The sequence below is a fragment of the Paroedura picta genome, chromosome 14 (genome assembly GCF_049243985.1).
Source record: "Paroedura picta isolate Pp20150507F chromosome 14, Ppicta_v3.0, whole genome shotgun sequence".
Lineage (NCBI taxonomy): Eukaryota > Metazoa > Chordata > Lepidosauria > Squamata > Gekkonidae > Paroedura > Paroedura picta.
This window is the reverse complement of record NC_135382.1, coordinates 19,919,018-19,935,427: the sequence shown is the minus strand read 5'-3', so window position 1 is coordinate 19,935,427 and position 16,410 is coordinate 19,919,018. Positions and strand designations below refer to the sequence as shown.

General features: G+C 45.4%; 1 protein-coding gene across 1 annotated transcript in view; it reads right to left on the bottom strand.

The window, feature by feature from the left end:
* Nucleotides 1–16,410, bottom strand: part of VAC14 (VAC14 component of PIKFYVE complex) — a 101,387-nt gene that overhangs the window by 52,340 nt on the left and 32,637 nt on the right. Inside the window, exon 13 of the mRNA XM_077309823.1 lies at nt 12,861–13,017. Within this exon, the coding sequence (XP_077165938.1) occupies nt 12,861–13,017 (157 nt within the window). The remainder of the gene's footprint in view (nt 1–12,860; nt 13,018–16,410) is intronic.

The window sequence follows — 16,410 nt, the reverse complement described above, 5'->3', positions numbered from 1 at the left end:
TGGGTGCCCTCGCCCTCTGAGGCTAAGTGGATAGTAACCTAAGGAAAATGCTTTTTTTTCAGTTGTGGCACTAAAATTATGGAATGCCCCCTCCAGAAAAAAATTAATTTGTCCTATTCAGTCATTGTTTTCTACCTACAGGAGAAGACTTATATATTTTGCTTGGTTTGATCCCCCTATTTGTGTGCTTCTGTGGAAGTAGGGAGTTAAAAGCCATACCGCTCAGACGCTGTTATTTGGAATTGTGGTTGTGCAGCTTGGGAAGATATATGCTTACATGTAACCGTGTTAAGCACAAAACAGACTTGAATGAGGCAGCATTCCACAGCAAGAGCAACCAATTTTAGCCTTTTTTTCCACTGACGGGGGACCTGGAAGGCTCATTTTCAGCCTCTCTCATTGAAGTGGGAACCAAGAAGGCATGGGTAAAAGGATTCCATCCATCTGGGTTCACCTGTGTAGAGCTTACATTGCTTCCTCACCTAGCTGTGCCGTTATTCAATCAGACAACCCGCAAGTGTTTGATAGATTCATGGCGAGGAACGGTGACAGAAATATTCTCTTTAACAGCAGCACACTTGGAAAACATACAAAAAAAGGCGGACACATTACAGCTTCAAGTGGCTTGGGTAAAGAGAGAAAACTGGATGAGCAGAAGAAGCAAAAGAAACAGACTTCCCATTTCACAAAGACCTGGTGGTCTACCAGCAACAGACCACCAGGTTGGGTTCCTGCATCCTTTCCAATCCCTCACAGTTCGTCATCTCTACAGAGACAGTTCTGTATGGATCAGTGGGTGGAAATAGCGGCAAAGCTGCTGGCTAAGATATTCATCCACTCCCTCAGATCTTTTTAAAGACACTGGCCCAGTTGCAGTTTTCTGCTGCTCACGGGCTGCTCACCCACTTCAGCATAGTAAAATCTTATAATAGAAACCGTTTCATTATAGAGGTGGGAGGGAATACTAGAAAGGCGAGAGAGGGTGTTAGCAAAACAGAGCTGAACTAATTAATTTACAGCGATACTCCCCGAGTGTAGACTTCACAGGTTTCTAACAGGCCAGATTGGCTGTTAGCACACATATGGTGAAGCCCAACACTAGACTTACAAATGCGAAACCTTGGCTGTGACGGTTAGCACATGGGCAAATTATAATGGTCTCAGGAGAGCTGCTCACAGCAACGACTGGGATTTCCCACAAAGGGGATACGTTGACAGCAACTACAGCCATGTAACTCAAGTACAGAGCTGGTGAGCAGACACACGATCATATGTTGCCCCCCACCCCCCATGCTCGAAGGAGCATTTTCTTGACTCCAACCAAACCACACAAAACACCTCAATGCAGTCAAGATCTCTTCCAGAACTCTGGAACCAGAAGCAAATGAGCAGCTATGCATTTGGCATAGTGATGAGCCAGAGAGAAGCCATTTTGAGTTAATTTCAGCTTAAAGTAATCTTTATTTATTTATTTATTTTGTTGTTAGTTGCGAAGTTGTGTCCGACCCATCGCGACCCCATGGACAATGATCCTCCAGGCCTTCCTGTCCTCTACCATTCCCCGGAGTCCATTTAAGTTTGCACCAACTGCTTCAGTGTCTCCATCCAGCCACCTCATTCTCTGTCGTCCCGTCTTCTTTTGCACTCAATCGCTCCCAGCATTAAGCTCTTCTCCAGGGAGTCCTTCCTTCTCATGAGGTGGCCAAAGTTTATTTATTTATTTGTGCTTATTTATTAGGTGCTTAAGCTAGCAAACGCATGCATAACAGAATGAATCACTTAGTATGTTAAGAGACTGTAAATCATTGCTTTTTGCTAGGGAGAATGTGATGAAAGCCGCCATGAGAGAGAAGGAACATCAGGCCACAGTCCCATTTGGACATCAATAGCACCAGGGTAACATGATCAGCACAGCAGGTTTCCGTCAAAAATCTTGCAGATACATTTTCCAGGAGCAGAAACTGAAGGGAAGTCAGAAGGGAAGGGACACGGGAGCTTTAAGAACTTCAGGATGCCTTCCGCTGGATACTGAGACTCTTCTCTGGACAAGATGAAGACTCTGGACACCTCTTGCAAATTATATGTTCATTATTTGCCCCAACTATTAAGGCAACTCCTCCCAGCAGATTCAGCCAGCAGAATGGGAGGGGGGGGGGCTCACCACTGTAAGTTTTTGTGTTCGGGTTGTACAGACAGAAAAGTATCCATGTGTGAACCTGATAAGCAAATGGCCCAGGAACATCCAGTAATTTAGCAATAATTAAACATGAAGTCCAAATGAGATACGATCAATTTTACTCACTAAGTGCTTACAAACTGCAAGAGAGTTGCTAACTCCTTCGGGACCCAGTACATAAAAGAAGCTTCCATGCATGGAACAACTTTGGATGGCACAGAACAGGCACGAAGATGGCAATAAAGATTTCTTTGCACTATTACAGAGGAAGTTTCATCATGATCCTAGGCCCCAGTGGTGCTCAGGTCTCAAGGAGGCCTGTCTTACCCAAAGGCCTGGGGCCTGCTGACAGGCCTCCAATTCCTCCAAGGAAAATGGAGGGAAAAGGAAAAGCCAACTATCGATGAGGAGCAAGAGCTTGGACAGAAACATACACAGAGGGTGAGCACTCATGCCCTGAAACTACACAGCAATGAGGTTGATTTCTGGCCCCGCATTGGGTGAGTCAGGCCTACTGACACAAGGGTAGGTAACAGGTAAGGCAGATTCAAATGGGTAGCTGTGTTGGTCTGAAGTAGCACAGTGAAATCAGAATCCAGTAGCACCTTTAAGACCAACAAAGATTTATTCAGGGTGTGAGCTTTCAAGTGCAAGCACTCTTCATCAGACTATGAACTACCATGGTAGACTCTGATTTGATTGTAACTGGTAAGGCAGTCGCATTAGGGAGTTTAGCATTTTCCCGTCTATTTCTTTGCTAGGTGAGTTTTGCCCTGCTGTAGTTGTAGTGACTCTATATTAATTCTAACCCATGTTTACAACTTTTATTCTCTTTAGTTAACTGCTACAGCATTTGTTTAAGTGCTCCTTGTTCACTCTGCCTCGGTCCTTCATGCTTCACATTTGGTCATACAATTTGCTTGGGGGACAGGGAGGGAGCTCTGGGCCCTCTCCAGTAAAGCTGAAGAAGAAGAAACCGAATAAGAAGTGCCAGTTTCTACCCCCTGCTTGTCTCTACATTAAGGGGTCTCAAAGTGGCTTATAATCTCCTTCCTCTCCCCCAGAACAGGAACCTGTTAGGGTTGCCACTCCCAGGTTTGGGAAAATACCTAGAGATTTTGGGGGTGTAGCTTGAGGATGGGGGTTGGGGAGGAGTGGGACATCAATGGAGAATAGCATCATAAAGTCCACCTTCCAAAGTGGCCATTTTCACCAGGTTAACAAAACACTGGGCTTACCTGAAGTTTTCTTCTTCACACCTCTGCTCACTCAGGTAGGCAGGGCTATTTGTGCACATCTTTGCCTAGCCACCTCGTGACCTTCCAACCTTGCCCAAGCCCTGCTGCATTTTTTGACTATGGCTTCTTTAGTTTTGTCTGCCCAAATGTGTTCCCTGGCACCATTCCAATAGGAAAGGCCCCCAGGAAGTGCAAGGGGGAACCCAAAGCCAGACATCTTGCTGGAGCCCTGGAGTGTCACCTGTCAGCCACACATGACCTGGAAGAGGATGTGGCACAGCTTGACCCTTCCTCATGGCTGCTATCCTCTTTGTCTTCCCAGATGTCTTCTGGGGGAGGGGGGAGGAGTTAGCTGATGTCCCTGGGGGACCCGCAGCACAGTCGTTGGGAGAGTCAAGGATGGGCGTGGCAGCTGCCTTGAGCCCCCTCCAGCCATCAATTATTGAGGAAGAGACTTCTTGCTAGGGGTAATTTCCTTGTCAGGGCGACTTCCTTCTTTGTTGTGGCCCCTTTCATTTCCCCAGCTATGTCCACAGATTGAAGTAAGCTGACGTGATTGATTGAATTTTAGACTAAATTGTCCCTGCATTAAGGTCAGGCACGAGGCGGGTTGGCAAAAGCTTGATCACATACCCCTAGATTAAAAAAAAAAAACCTAAAATGATTTGCACTGAATTTCAGACTTTGTATTCTAGTCATAGCAGGCTGGAAGGAATTACTGGATCATTGGTAGAATAATTAGATCATGTTGGAGAGGGCCTTTTACAAAAGCCCCCTCTCAGTCCCTCTGCACAATGCTTCCTTCTCCACCTTCCGAGCTGCCCAAAAGGCATAAGTGGCGAATCGTGAGCAACGCAAAAGCAGGAAAGTGGGAAAAACCTCTGCCGTAGTGTGCCATATCTCCATCTCCACCCCATGTTTCTAACCAGCTGAGAAGGAAGCCCACAAAGCATTATCTTCCTGCGGACTGCAATACAAACTTCAAATTGAGCAACTACAAAAATCATGATCCTCTCTCCCAAAGACATACACACAGACACAAGCGCTGCCAGGAAAGGCAGATGTTGCTAAGTGAAACCTGATGAGCAGCAAAAGAGAATTCCTAAAGGGTGCCTCCCCAGCAAAATCCAGGATGTTGCGCATTCAACTTTGGGTAAGTATGATGTAAAGGGACATCACAAGGCAAGATAAAAATAGACCAGATCAAAACAGAAAACCACCCCAAACCTTCCCCTTGGTTCATCAAAACAGATGTTAAGAAGTAGGACTGCAGGCTCTGGTCACAAATAAGCTGCCTTGTGCCTTAACCGTGAAGAATTTCATTAAGTCAGACATGGCCGTGGGGCCCACGCTACTGTACAAACTAAGGTACATCCAAGATCACTGAGATTTCGGTTCACATCTCTGCTGGGCCATGTTGTTCACTGGGTGATCTTGGATTGCTCATCATCATTTCAGCTACTCTACCTAGCAGGGATGCGGTAAACATAAAAAGGTGGGGTAGGGAGAGAAAGAGGACATATCCACATGTACCACTCTGAGCTTCTTTGAAAAAGGGGGAAATTTAAAAAGTCCCATATGAATTTGTGATAATCTGTTTAGTATCTGCGGCTGGTATTCCCAACACATATGAGGTGGGTTTCCACCTGACAGATGTTTTGCTGTGGTGGCACACCAGCTGTGGAGCACTCTACCCACATGTCATCAGACACTCGATCTTTCTATTTTCAAGAACAGTGACAAGATTTTTCTGTTTACCCAGTTAGCCCTTCGGTCAATTTTCCTTCTGTTCCTACGGACTGGGCTTATGGTTGCAGATTTATATCATTTCTCCTTGCGTTTTATCATTTTATTGGTTTCACTGTGTTTACTTTATTGTGATTTCATGCATGTTCTTTGGAAAGCAATGGCAGACAAGCTGGATGCTTATCTTGCAATTTAATTAAAGCGGCTGCCTTGCCCAGCTCCAGCAGGACAAAATACATGAAAAGCTGTCTTAAAAAAATCCACAAGAAGCTGCTTTTCAAACAAAGCACAACCCGTCTCAGGAAAAACAGCAATTCTATGGTAGTCTGGAAATCCCGACTGAATCCAGTACAGACTGGAAGACTAAATCCATAAACTGTTAATGGGAATGTAGCAAGAACGTACAGAAGACTGTGCATGATAAAGAAACATTTGGAGCAGCTGTACTGTGGCCTGCAGCCAAACCCATGAGCATGCTGAACGATGGATGGGGGATGGCCAGTGCCATTTCTTCTGCCACTCCAGAAAAATGGTGGCAGATGGAAGGAAGTATAACATACGGATTGACCTCCATAACGTATCCATGATCTGAAGACAGGGGGGGATAATGGCATACTGTCAGGATAACAGCAAAAGCCCAGGCCACCAACCAGAGTCTGAATAAGTACCAGTCCCTGTTCTGCCAGACTCTCTGTTTCACATCACAATAGATCAAACTGTCCTCAGGCCAGCCTTCCTCCAATTAAGCTGCTCTTCCTCCATTAGAAGAACCACTTAATTTGGAGGAAGCCTTCATAGATTGTAGGAGGGCTTCAAACCTGACCCGAAAGGAATGGTGGGGTATTAACAGTATAGTGCGGTTGGTACAGAATGCAGCCACTCAGGTCCTTACCAGGTCTTCCTGGAGGGCCCAAGTGCAGCCTTTGTTGAAACAACTTCACTAATCCAGAGTGTTTTGAAACGTGGTGATCAGAATTAGCTGTTTTACTCTTCCCTTTCTTAAGCAAGGAGATGCAACACACCATGTTTCATTAGACTCTCATAAGGATTTCAGATCTTTCAGCCTATTTGAATGCATTCCATGCCGCACTAGCTAAGGTGCAGAGGGCCGCCCTCCTCAGTGCAGCAGCAGAAGAGAGGGTCTTTTCCCCCAGCTAGACACTTTTCAACGCAGACTTTTGGAGACAGGATTAGCTAGCACATGCTAGCCAGTCCTTTGCTTCCAGATATTTCTGTTTTTCCTGTGGCCAAAGCTCTCACATGACACGGCGGCTGATCTGCTAGTTCTGCTTCTTTGCCCGAGCACTCCAAGATCACAAGCCAGGCCTTCTCATCTTTAAAACTAAAAACAAACCCAGAAATTAACGCACTTTGTAAAAATAACGGTATGTCCCTGACCACTCCAAACTGTTGTTTTCAAGCAGGATGCAACCCACTTACTCTTACAAGAATCTCGCTACGAGCCACAAAGATCGCGTCCCGCTTAATAAGGAGGAAAATATGACAGTGACAGAAAGAATTCTGAACTCCGGACGTTTGTGGTGAACTGGTAGCAATCATAAATCAGATGTTCCTTGTAGGTCACTGAGGCTTCTGTGGAATAACACTTAGCATTTTTATGGCACATCGCATGCACTCAAAAGTTCTTCATGTACAATCCCCCTTAAGAGGATGACAAGCCCTGTGGGGCTGCTTTGCTCCTCCCTGCCAGAAAGATCTGCTCCAAATTCCAGATGTTCAGGGACTAAAGATGCAAGTGAGGCCACTCTAGCCTCTGCTCAGCAGCCAGGATGTCCAGGGCATCATCCCCACTCTTGCCACCATTAAGAACACCATGGCAAGAAGACCAGCTTGGCTGCTGCCAGTTGAGCAACTTCAAGAGTTCCTTCTTCTTTCATGCCAGGAAGTGGTTTGTTCCCTACCCTGTGACCTCCCTAGCCAGGGAAATGGCATTCTGGCCTCTGTCTCCAACAAGAAGTCTCAGAGCTATCAGGCATCCATGTGGCCTTCATGCCAACTAAGTCAAGGAAGATCAACCTGAGCCCTGACTGGATGGAAACACTTGTTGACAGCTCACCCCTTAGCTCGGCCATTGCGAAACGGATGCTGTTCTTTTGCCGCCTTCTTCCTCTTCCCAAATGTCTCCTTCAAGATTGTCAGCACTATGTGATTTACTGTGGGGCCTTGCGGGAGGGATTTTATGGCTGTCACAACCCCCAGTTATGGAATTCCCCTGCCAGTAAGGAACAACTGTCCCCTTCTTTGATGACCTTCTGACAAAATCTTTTGGGGAAGGCCACTGATATTTCTTATGGCAAAGGACTGTACGTTTTCAAACTTATTTATAGAGATTTCATTCTGCTAATTAATACTGGTTCTAATATGTACAAATACCCCCCTACACTGCTCTTAGATGGTTTCAACTGATTCTGATGCATTCTATGTGCATTTAGTGTTTTTATTCTATGTTGAAGAAGAAGAAGAGGTAGAGGAAGAGTAAGAAGCAGCAGCAGCATTGGTTCTTATATGTTGTGCACTGCTTTTTGTCATGTTCTAATTTGCTATTTCAGACTCTTTCCAATACCTTTTTACAACATTATCTGAAAGGAGTAGGTAGCTGATTTACTTTCATGTCTAGACTCCATTGGTATGCTGCCTTGGACATATCTTTTGTAGAACAGCAAGATACAAATTCCTGAAACAAATAAATCTGTCAACAGCCAAGAAGGGCAAACCTTGGCAATAGATGCTTTCTAAGTTATTCCAAATATTTATGTTCCACTTTATCGCTTTATACTCAAGGCAGGCTAAGAAGGCAACTAGAAGTTGCAAGGACACAAACATAATGCATAAGGGTCCATTAACAAGATTAGAAAGAGCATGCTTCTAAAGCAACCTGCCCCCATCACTGGACACCCATAACTGAAACTCACCCAAGCAAAGGACGAGTCTGAATTCCAACAGCATTCCAGGATTCAACTGACAGACCCGATGATGTTCAAATCACAACAAACGGGAACCATTTCTGTCTACACAGAGCTTGGCAAGTGTCGCCATATCATATCAGCCAATAAGCCGCAGGGCCTGCTCTGATGTTTCATGGCTTGATGCAGTTTGGCTGAATGGTATTGCACAGATGCAAGGGTTGCAGAGAAGTGCAGATGCTTTTACCATATCAAGCAGAGGAAGAATACAAATGGGTGTGTGTGTATCTTTAATTTTTGTTTGACTGTATTAGAAGTAGAAGAAGAGTTGAGTTTTATATCCCACTTTTCAGTCCCTGAAAGAGTCTGAAAGCAGCTTACAATCACCTTCCCTCCCCCTGTGAGGTAGGTGGGGCTGAGAGAGCTCTGAGATAACTGTGACTAGCCCAAGTTCACCCAGTTGGCTGCATGTGGAGGAGAGGGGAATCAAACCCGGTTCTTCAGTTTAGAGTCTACCACTTGTAACGACTACACCACACTGGCTCTTAGTTCAAATTGTCCTCCACTAACATCCCACCCAGTCTGCCTTCTAAGTGCCTCCTCACAAATTTTCCAGTAACCCAAGAAGAACAGAGTCTTTGGAATGGAAGAGGGCAATCATAAAATGGACTCAGGTCACCGCCATATTATTCAGATCAACTACAGCTTTGACAGGAGAACCAATCCACTGAGTATCACAAAACTCTCTGGCTCTTTCAGTTAGGCTCTTCCTAACTAGTCACCTATTCCTTCAGAGTTCAAGTTCCAAAAAGTCTAGCTAATGGTTGAATTGCGACAAGAGAAGTATAGAAATTTTCTCCAGTACAAGGTAATTTAGCATTTGATCAGCTCAGTAAAGAATAACACTTCCCATGCCATGTCATTGTGGACATGAAGGTCTGGGGAACATCATTTGAAAGAAACAAAATAGAAAAAAGGAGAAATACAAGATGAGAGAGTTTGAGATCAGTATGAGATAATGGTGAGAATATTAACTTGTAAGTAATTGTACATTTCCAGGCCAGATGTTTAGTGTTTATGGTTCATGCACATAACCGTGTACACAGACACACAATTTTACTGAGTTACTGCCAGTTTTCCTTATCTTTGTTTAATTGAATTTGTTTTATGAATACCTAGTTTCCATTTATTATACATTAAGTTCCATACACTCCTCAAACCTTAAGATCTTAAAGACGTTTACGTACTCTCAAGTCTATCCAATTCTGAACACATATCTATGACCACCTCATGAGAGTTTTCATGAAATAGCTTTCCTCTGATCATTTTCAAGATGCAGTAAAATCCCAAATCCAGCCATTCAAGACAACAGCCTGAAAAAGCTTATGTCCATCCCTTCCCAGAGAATGACACTGGGATATTATTGCTTCAATCCTACACTGTTGTATTTACAATAGTTAAGATGCCTTGAGTGGGCATCTAAGCAATCGCACTAAGGGTTTTGAAAGTTAAGATTAGCTCTGCACACTTTGAGCACAGAGTGTCAACATGCATACTTAAAGGAACATATTCCCCTTACTCCCCAGAACAACACAACTGGCTGAAGTTGCAGGGAAGGAGGACAGGCAAACAAGACTACACAGGTGGATGACCAGCTGAAGAAGAGCAATTATATGTTAGCAACTTTAGGTTTTTCCCCTTGTGCTTTCTGTGAAGGTGCATTATGGACAAAGGATTGGCAAACAGATGTTCCCTGGAGGTGGGAACAGATGAGCTCACACGACGACAGCATTAAGCACTACTCTGCTAAAGGCTGTATCCCTTCTGGCCTACTCAAGAGTATAAAAAAGTTGTGACCAGGGGGCTGTTTTGCTAGTTCTGGAAAAACTGTATTCGTAACTGAAGGCTGTAGAGGCAGCTATCATTCTGGAAGGACAAATTTCAAGCTAAAAGAATGCAACATACTCTCTGTATTTGATCAAGAGTTCAGGAAATACATGGAGCCTAGAGCAGGAAGCACATGGTCAAAGGATAGCTCTTTAACTATGGAAAAGAGGGCAAGCGGCATCTGATTATAGAGTGTGGAGCCCACTCTCCCATTTTTCCAGAGATATAGCTACAAGAAACATCACCTTCATTGTTAAAGAGAAGGTGGCCACAGCTTTGTATTGGTATTGAATTAATTTTCTGGATCTCATGGAACATACAGAGAATAGCAAGTCTTAGCTCCAAGACAGAGCAAAAAGAGAAAGGATGGATGGCAATGACAGGCAACAGAAGGCCTGACTTTTCCTAGAAAGTGCAGGCACAGACTTATTTGCCAGGTGTTACTGGACTAGCTTAAAGAACATCTATCCTGGAGCAAACCAGTGGTCCCTCAAAGCCCAGCAATCTGCCTTCTAACAGTGGCCAGCTAGATGCTCCAGAGAAGGCTCCCAAGGACAGTGAGACCTTGTGTGCTTCTGGGCTATGAAATGCTAGGGGCTTATTGTTTCTGAACATAGTGGTAACTCAATATTGCAGGTGTCTGTTCAGCGTGTTCTGCAACCAACTGCCAATAGAGCCATCCACTTAAACTGCCACAGTACCTCTTAAAAAAAAAGAACTGCACAATTATGGGTATTCTAAAAACTAAAATAGCTACTTTGGGGGAAAAAATAGCTAGATACATTTGGATGGACTTTCTTCCAAACCTTTCCAAGTATTTGACACAGAAAGCTGAGCCTGGATTTCACTTACGGAGGCCACGATAGTCTTTAGGATACATGCCATAACTATACCGCTATTTTTAGACACTCCACAGGGAAGGAAAGAGAAAGCCATCAGTTTGATCTAAAGCACAGCTCTGCAGTTGCTTGGCCAACTCTGCAGAAGCAACTCCACCCACGCTATGTCCCAGACAGAGAGGATCAACAACATACCCAAGGCACCAAATTCAGCTCCAGCTGCGTTCAGCATGAGCCAAAGCTAGGATGCGGATTGTGAGCTCTTTGCACATGCTAGCCAGAGACAGCGAGACTGGAAGGAGTGGCACTATAACAAAGATTGTGAAGGGTAGACCCCACCGCAAGGCAACTATGGCAACGCCACATTGATCAAATGCAAGCTGTGTTAAAAGACAAACGCCCCCCAACTCTGGTATCTTGGTACTCTCATGAAAAAACAACAGTATTCTAGAGCAGGGGTAATCAACCTGTGGTCCTCCAGATGTTCATGGACTACAATTCCCATGAGCCCTTGCCAGCAAATGCTGGCAGGGGCACATGGGAATTGTAGTCCATGGACATCTGGAGGACCACAGGTTGACAACCCCTGCTCTAGAGCTCATGGAGGCTGGAACAGAAATACAATGAATGATGCCTCATCCTTTCTGGATGATGCTGTCCCTTAGCCACTCTACTGGCAGTCAAAACAGAAATCCTCACCCCCAGAAAGGATTGACTAAACAAAACGAATATTCACCTGCTCAGACAAGGCTCCACAACATTTTTCTGGGTACTTTCTGACACAAGCTGGTGGGTGCCGAAGGAAACCATGTGAATCACAAAATGGCTGCTGCAGAAAACCAGCTAGGGTTGTCAACCTCTAAAGTGGGCTTTCTCAACCTGGGTTTTTTTGATGGCCATGGAAGGGTTTCACAAATGGGTGGAAATTAATTTTTAATATATTTTTTTAATTTGTTAAAACATTTATCTGGTGATATGACCATATATAGCCATGTCGACCCACTCTCCCCCTTCCAAAATGGCCAATGATGGGCTTGGAGGGGGTAAGAAGGGGAAGAGCCCCAGGTGGGCATGTACAAAGCTAAGCTTCCCAACCATATTCCACACGATCATGCAACTTCTGAGGTTTCTCAAAGTCTGAAGAACATTTCAGTGGAGAAAGGCTGCTCTAAAGTATCGTATAGAATAGTGGCTCATGTAACAGCTCTGGACCTAGTCTAACACAGCATTTCATCTCTTGGAAAGGAGGCTCCAAGCTAGGAAGTGCAGTCTAGGGCCTCTACTAAAAACAAAGGCTGCATCATATGCTTAGACACTGGCTCACAGAAATGTGTTTAGTACATTTCCACATTGCCTTTCTATAGCACCTGCCCAAAGATGGCTCACAGAAACTCAAATTCTTCAAAGTTCGTGCAGGTATTCCCCACAAATACAATAATCATTTAACATTGGGATTTGTTTGTGAAAAAAATATGCAGATATGCTGGAAAACCTTGGGCATTCAGTCTTCCTTACATTCTGAGACTGCTGGCAAATTTCTGCTGATGAACCAGGTTGCCCTTTTCTTCTGACTACAAAAAAATGAGGCCACCAAGAAGGAGGCCACCAAGTTCTCCCTTGCCCAGATTCCCTCTGTGACCACCAGGGCTAACACCTCACTTTTAAGATCAAGTGGGATTTAAGAGCCCAGCAAGCAACAAAACTCCTCATTCTTCGACTGTCAATATCTTCCTGTTCATGCCAACACATATCAGTGCCAACATATATCCTTGCTAACAGTAAAGCCATTTCCATCCTTGAGCGTCTATCCCCCACCCCTCCCCAACCTTTTTCATCAGTTTAGTTTTGGGGGATAAGAACACCACTGTTCTGATGTACAAGCCAATCTTGTGCCTATGACATATGTATAACACAAAGATTTGGACAGATTATGTGGCTGAAGGTCCGAACAGAAAGAAGGACTGCATGCCTCCATGCTACCTTCTCTCCCCTAGAAATAATGGGAGACTTTTTTTTTTGCCAGCAGGGTTACCAACACGAGACAACTCACCAGGGGAGCCAGCCTGCCCGGTTTTGGTTGGAGCAGGAACGTGAAGCTCCAGCTGCCCTAGCTGTGTTTCAGAGCCATCACATGGCCCTTGGCCTTCCGTTTGCCCAGCAGGAGAGGATGCAATCTCAGCCAAGACTTCAAGGTCCTTGAGGATCACCTGGCATAATAAAAAGAAACCAACATGCAATCAGCAGTGGAAAAGCCAGAGAAGAGGAGAAGCCAAAGAGGTCTGAGGAAGGGTGCTTGCACTTGAAAGCTCATGCCCTGAATAAGCCTTTGTTGATCTTAAAGGTGCTACTGGACTCTGATTTTATTGTGCTACTTCAGACCAACACAACTCCCCATTTGAATTCCAAGGGATGAGAGATGGCTTAGTGTCCAAGAATATGGAGGCAGAGTTAGGATATATGGAGGTAGTGCCTTCAGGATACTATCTCTCCAGTTAAGGTACCAGGAGATGCAACAGACCTTTGTTTGGATTCTGGCAGCGCAGACAATATGGGGTGAGATTCAGCAATGCCCTAATTCATAAGGAAGATTCAGATGTTCACCAGTGACGAGGTTTCACTAAAAACAACAGAAAATAAATGCAAAATCGCTCATCAGCTGTTCCAGCCTGAGCCAAATCAAACTACATAAGAAGTGGGCAACCAAATCAAAGTTAATTTTAAAAATGCTCAGCTTATTGCCACCTTTAAAAAAGACATTTAGAGCTCATTTGAAATTGATTTTGGTCCCAATATGTCTGTGACTGCCCCTATGCAGAAATAACTCTGTAGTGCATGACCAGAAGATGTAGACTGTGCTCATATGTAGCACAATTGTTTTGTTTGGTAAATACAAAACACAATTTTCAATCCATTATCTAGAATTAGATTAAAAAAAAAACATTTGATTTGCGCAGATTAAAGTCAATCAACCCTGAATGGAGATCACTCAAGGACCTGGGATGTCAAGAATGCTCCAAGTTGCAGTGATCCCTATTTTTAGCACCAGGGAGCTCCCCTGGGTGCAAAGCATCCACAGTGACGACCTCTGGAAGATCGACCCTCCTGTAGCTGCAGTAGCTCAAACGTAAACACAGACCTTGTGGCTTATGAGCACTCTGACGTAGCATCATGTAGCCCACTAAACGGTCCGCTGCTTAGGGAAAAGTCTAGTGATAGAGGGATGCAGGTGCCCATGCCTCTTTTTTATTAGGAGTTGGTACTCTGGACTCAGAAAAAGAAGCAATTGACACAGGGTGGTTCCGCTGCATAAAGGTAAAGGTATCCCCTGTGCAAGCACCGAGTCATGTCTGACCCTTGGGGTGACGCCCTCCAGCGTTTTCATGGCAGACTCAATATGGGGTGGTTTGCCAGTGCCTTCCCCAGTCATTACTGTTTACCCCCATCAAGCTGGGTATTCATTTTACCAACCTCGGAAGGATGGAAGGCTGAGTCAACCTTGAGCCGGTTGCTGGGGTTGAACTCCCAGCCTCATGGACAGAGCTTTCAGACTGCATGTCTGCTGCCTTACCACTCTGCGCCACAAGAGGCTCTGGTTCCGCAGCATAGCAGCCACCTATCTGCAGTGATTCGTTTCCATTATTTATAGTCTTCTTTTCCACTGAGATTCAAGGCAGCTCATATAGTTTGTCAGGGGTTCCCACCCTTTCTGAGCCCCTGGACACCTTAGGGATTTTGAGAAGGGGCGGAGCCACAAAATGGCTGGCTCAGGATGAAGAGCCCCTCAAAATATTTCCCTCTAAGCATTGTCAAAGCATCTCAAAGAAGGAGAACAAAAGGAACTAAGGAGAGCCCGGGGAAAGAGAAGGGATAATAAAAAGAATGAAAGGCTGAAGAGGGAATGGACCTGCAAGCTTGAATGTTTACCAATTCTGCCGATCCTCCAGGATCATTGCTGCCATCACACCCATGCAAAACCCTTTCATTTGAATGAGGGGTGTCACTAACAGGCCAGGTCTTACCAAGGCCCTGTCCGCATTCTGAACAGCTCGGCAGGATTTTCGCAGAGACCGAAAAGCGCAGGAGGCTGGACTGAGATCTTTCCCTGTGCTAAGCACTTGCTGCTACGGCTAAGTTGAAACCCTCCCCAACATCCATTAAAGCAAAGTAAATATGCTAATGAAGCATATAAATTAGCCGTTGCTGATGCAATTTGGCCATGGTGGCGAGTTTACCACGTACCTCCTGGGTCACCTGGTCCCCAGGGCCTGCCATTATTGCACACTAACACAACAGCCACTCCTGTGTCAGGTCTCACCAACTTGCACAGCGGCAGCACCCCCCCCCCCACCAATAATGCTGTGGCCCAGAACTCTGATCCATTTCATGGAATACCAGTCCAGGCCCTAATCAAGGAAGGAAAGTATGTGGAAGGGGAAGGGAAAACCAGCACATGAAAAAATGAGAAACCTCATGAATGAAAGTTGCAAGGGGACTGCAGGGGAAAGCAAAAAGGGGGGGGTCACCGTTATTTGGGCAGTGGTCGCTTCCTACAAGCATCCTGAATTAGGATAACATATTCTACAACGCTTTAGAATAATTTCAACAGCCAACTTGCAGCTTTCCGTTGGGAAAATGGGATGTTAGCTGAGGTGGGTTCAAGAGCTAACATGAATAAACCAGAGGGGAAAATAAGAGTTGGAAGGGACCAGACACGTCATCGATTCCAACCCCCTGTTCAATGCACGATCAGCCTAAAGCATCCGGGATATCGGTCCAGCTGCTGCTTAAAGACTGCAGGTGAGGGGAGCTCACCACTTCCTTCAGTGGCCCATTCCACAGCTCAACTTTGAAAATGTTTTTCCTGATATCTGGCCAATATTGTTCTCCATGTAGTTTAAAGCCAGTACAGCTGGTCTTATCCTCTGCTGCCAACAGGAGCCTTTCCCTGCCCTCCTTTAAGTCAGGGGTAGTCAACCTGTGGTCCTCCAGATGTTCATGGACTACAATTCATGGGGATTGTAGTCCACGAACATCTGGAGGACCGCAGGTTGACTACCCCTGCTCTAAGTGACAACCTTTCAAATACTTAAAGACAGCCATCATGTCCCCTCTCAACCTCCTTTTCTCCAGGCTGAACATTCCCAAGTCCCTCAGCCAACGGTTAAAGCTGTCTGCCTCATGCTCAGAGCTACAAGGGAGATGACCCTGGGGAAGGGCAGGTTTTGGGTAAGGGTGCCACTACAGCTCATGGCAGCGCACCTGTGTGCCTTGCCAAAGGCCTCGGGTTCAGCTCCCTGCAGCTGCAGTTCAAAGACTCAAGAGAAAAAGACTTTTTTCCTGCCCGGGGCTCCGGAGAGCAGCTGCCTGCCCAAGTGGCCTGCGCTGAGCAAGACGAACCGACTTGGTAAAAGGCAGATTCATATGAGCTTTAAACAGTACAAGCCTGTCCCAGCGAGAACCAATGGGGTGTGTGGGGTGGGGTGTGTGTGTGTGTGGGGGGGAGGAGAGTGCTTTACATGCGCTCCGCATCTCCTCGCTGAACAAATTTTCAGGCCGCTTCCCTCTCGCTCTCTTTTGTGCAAGCAAAAGAATGAAACGGG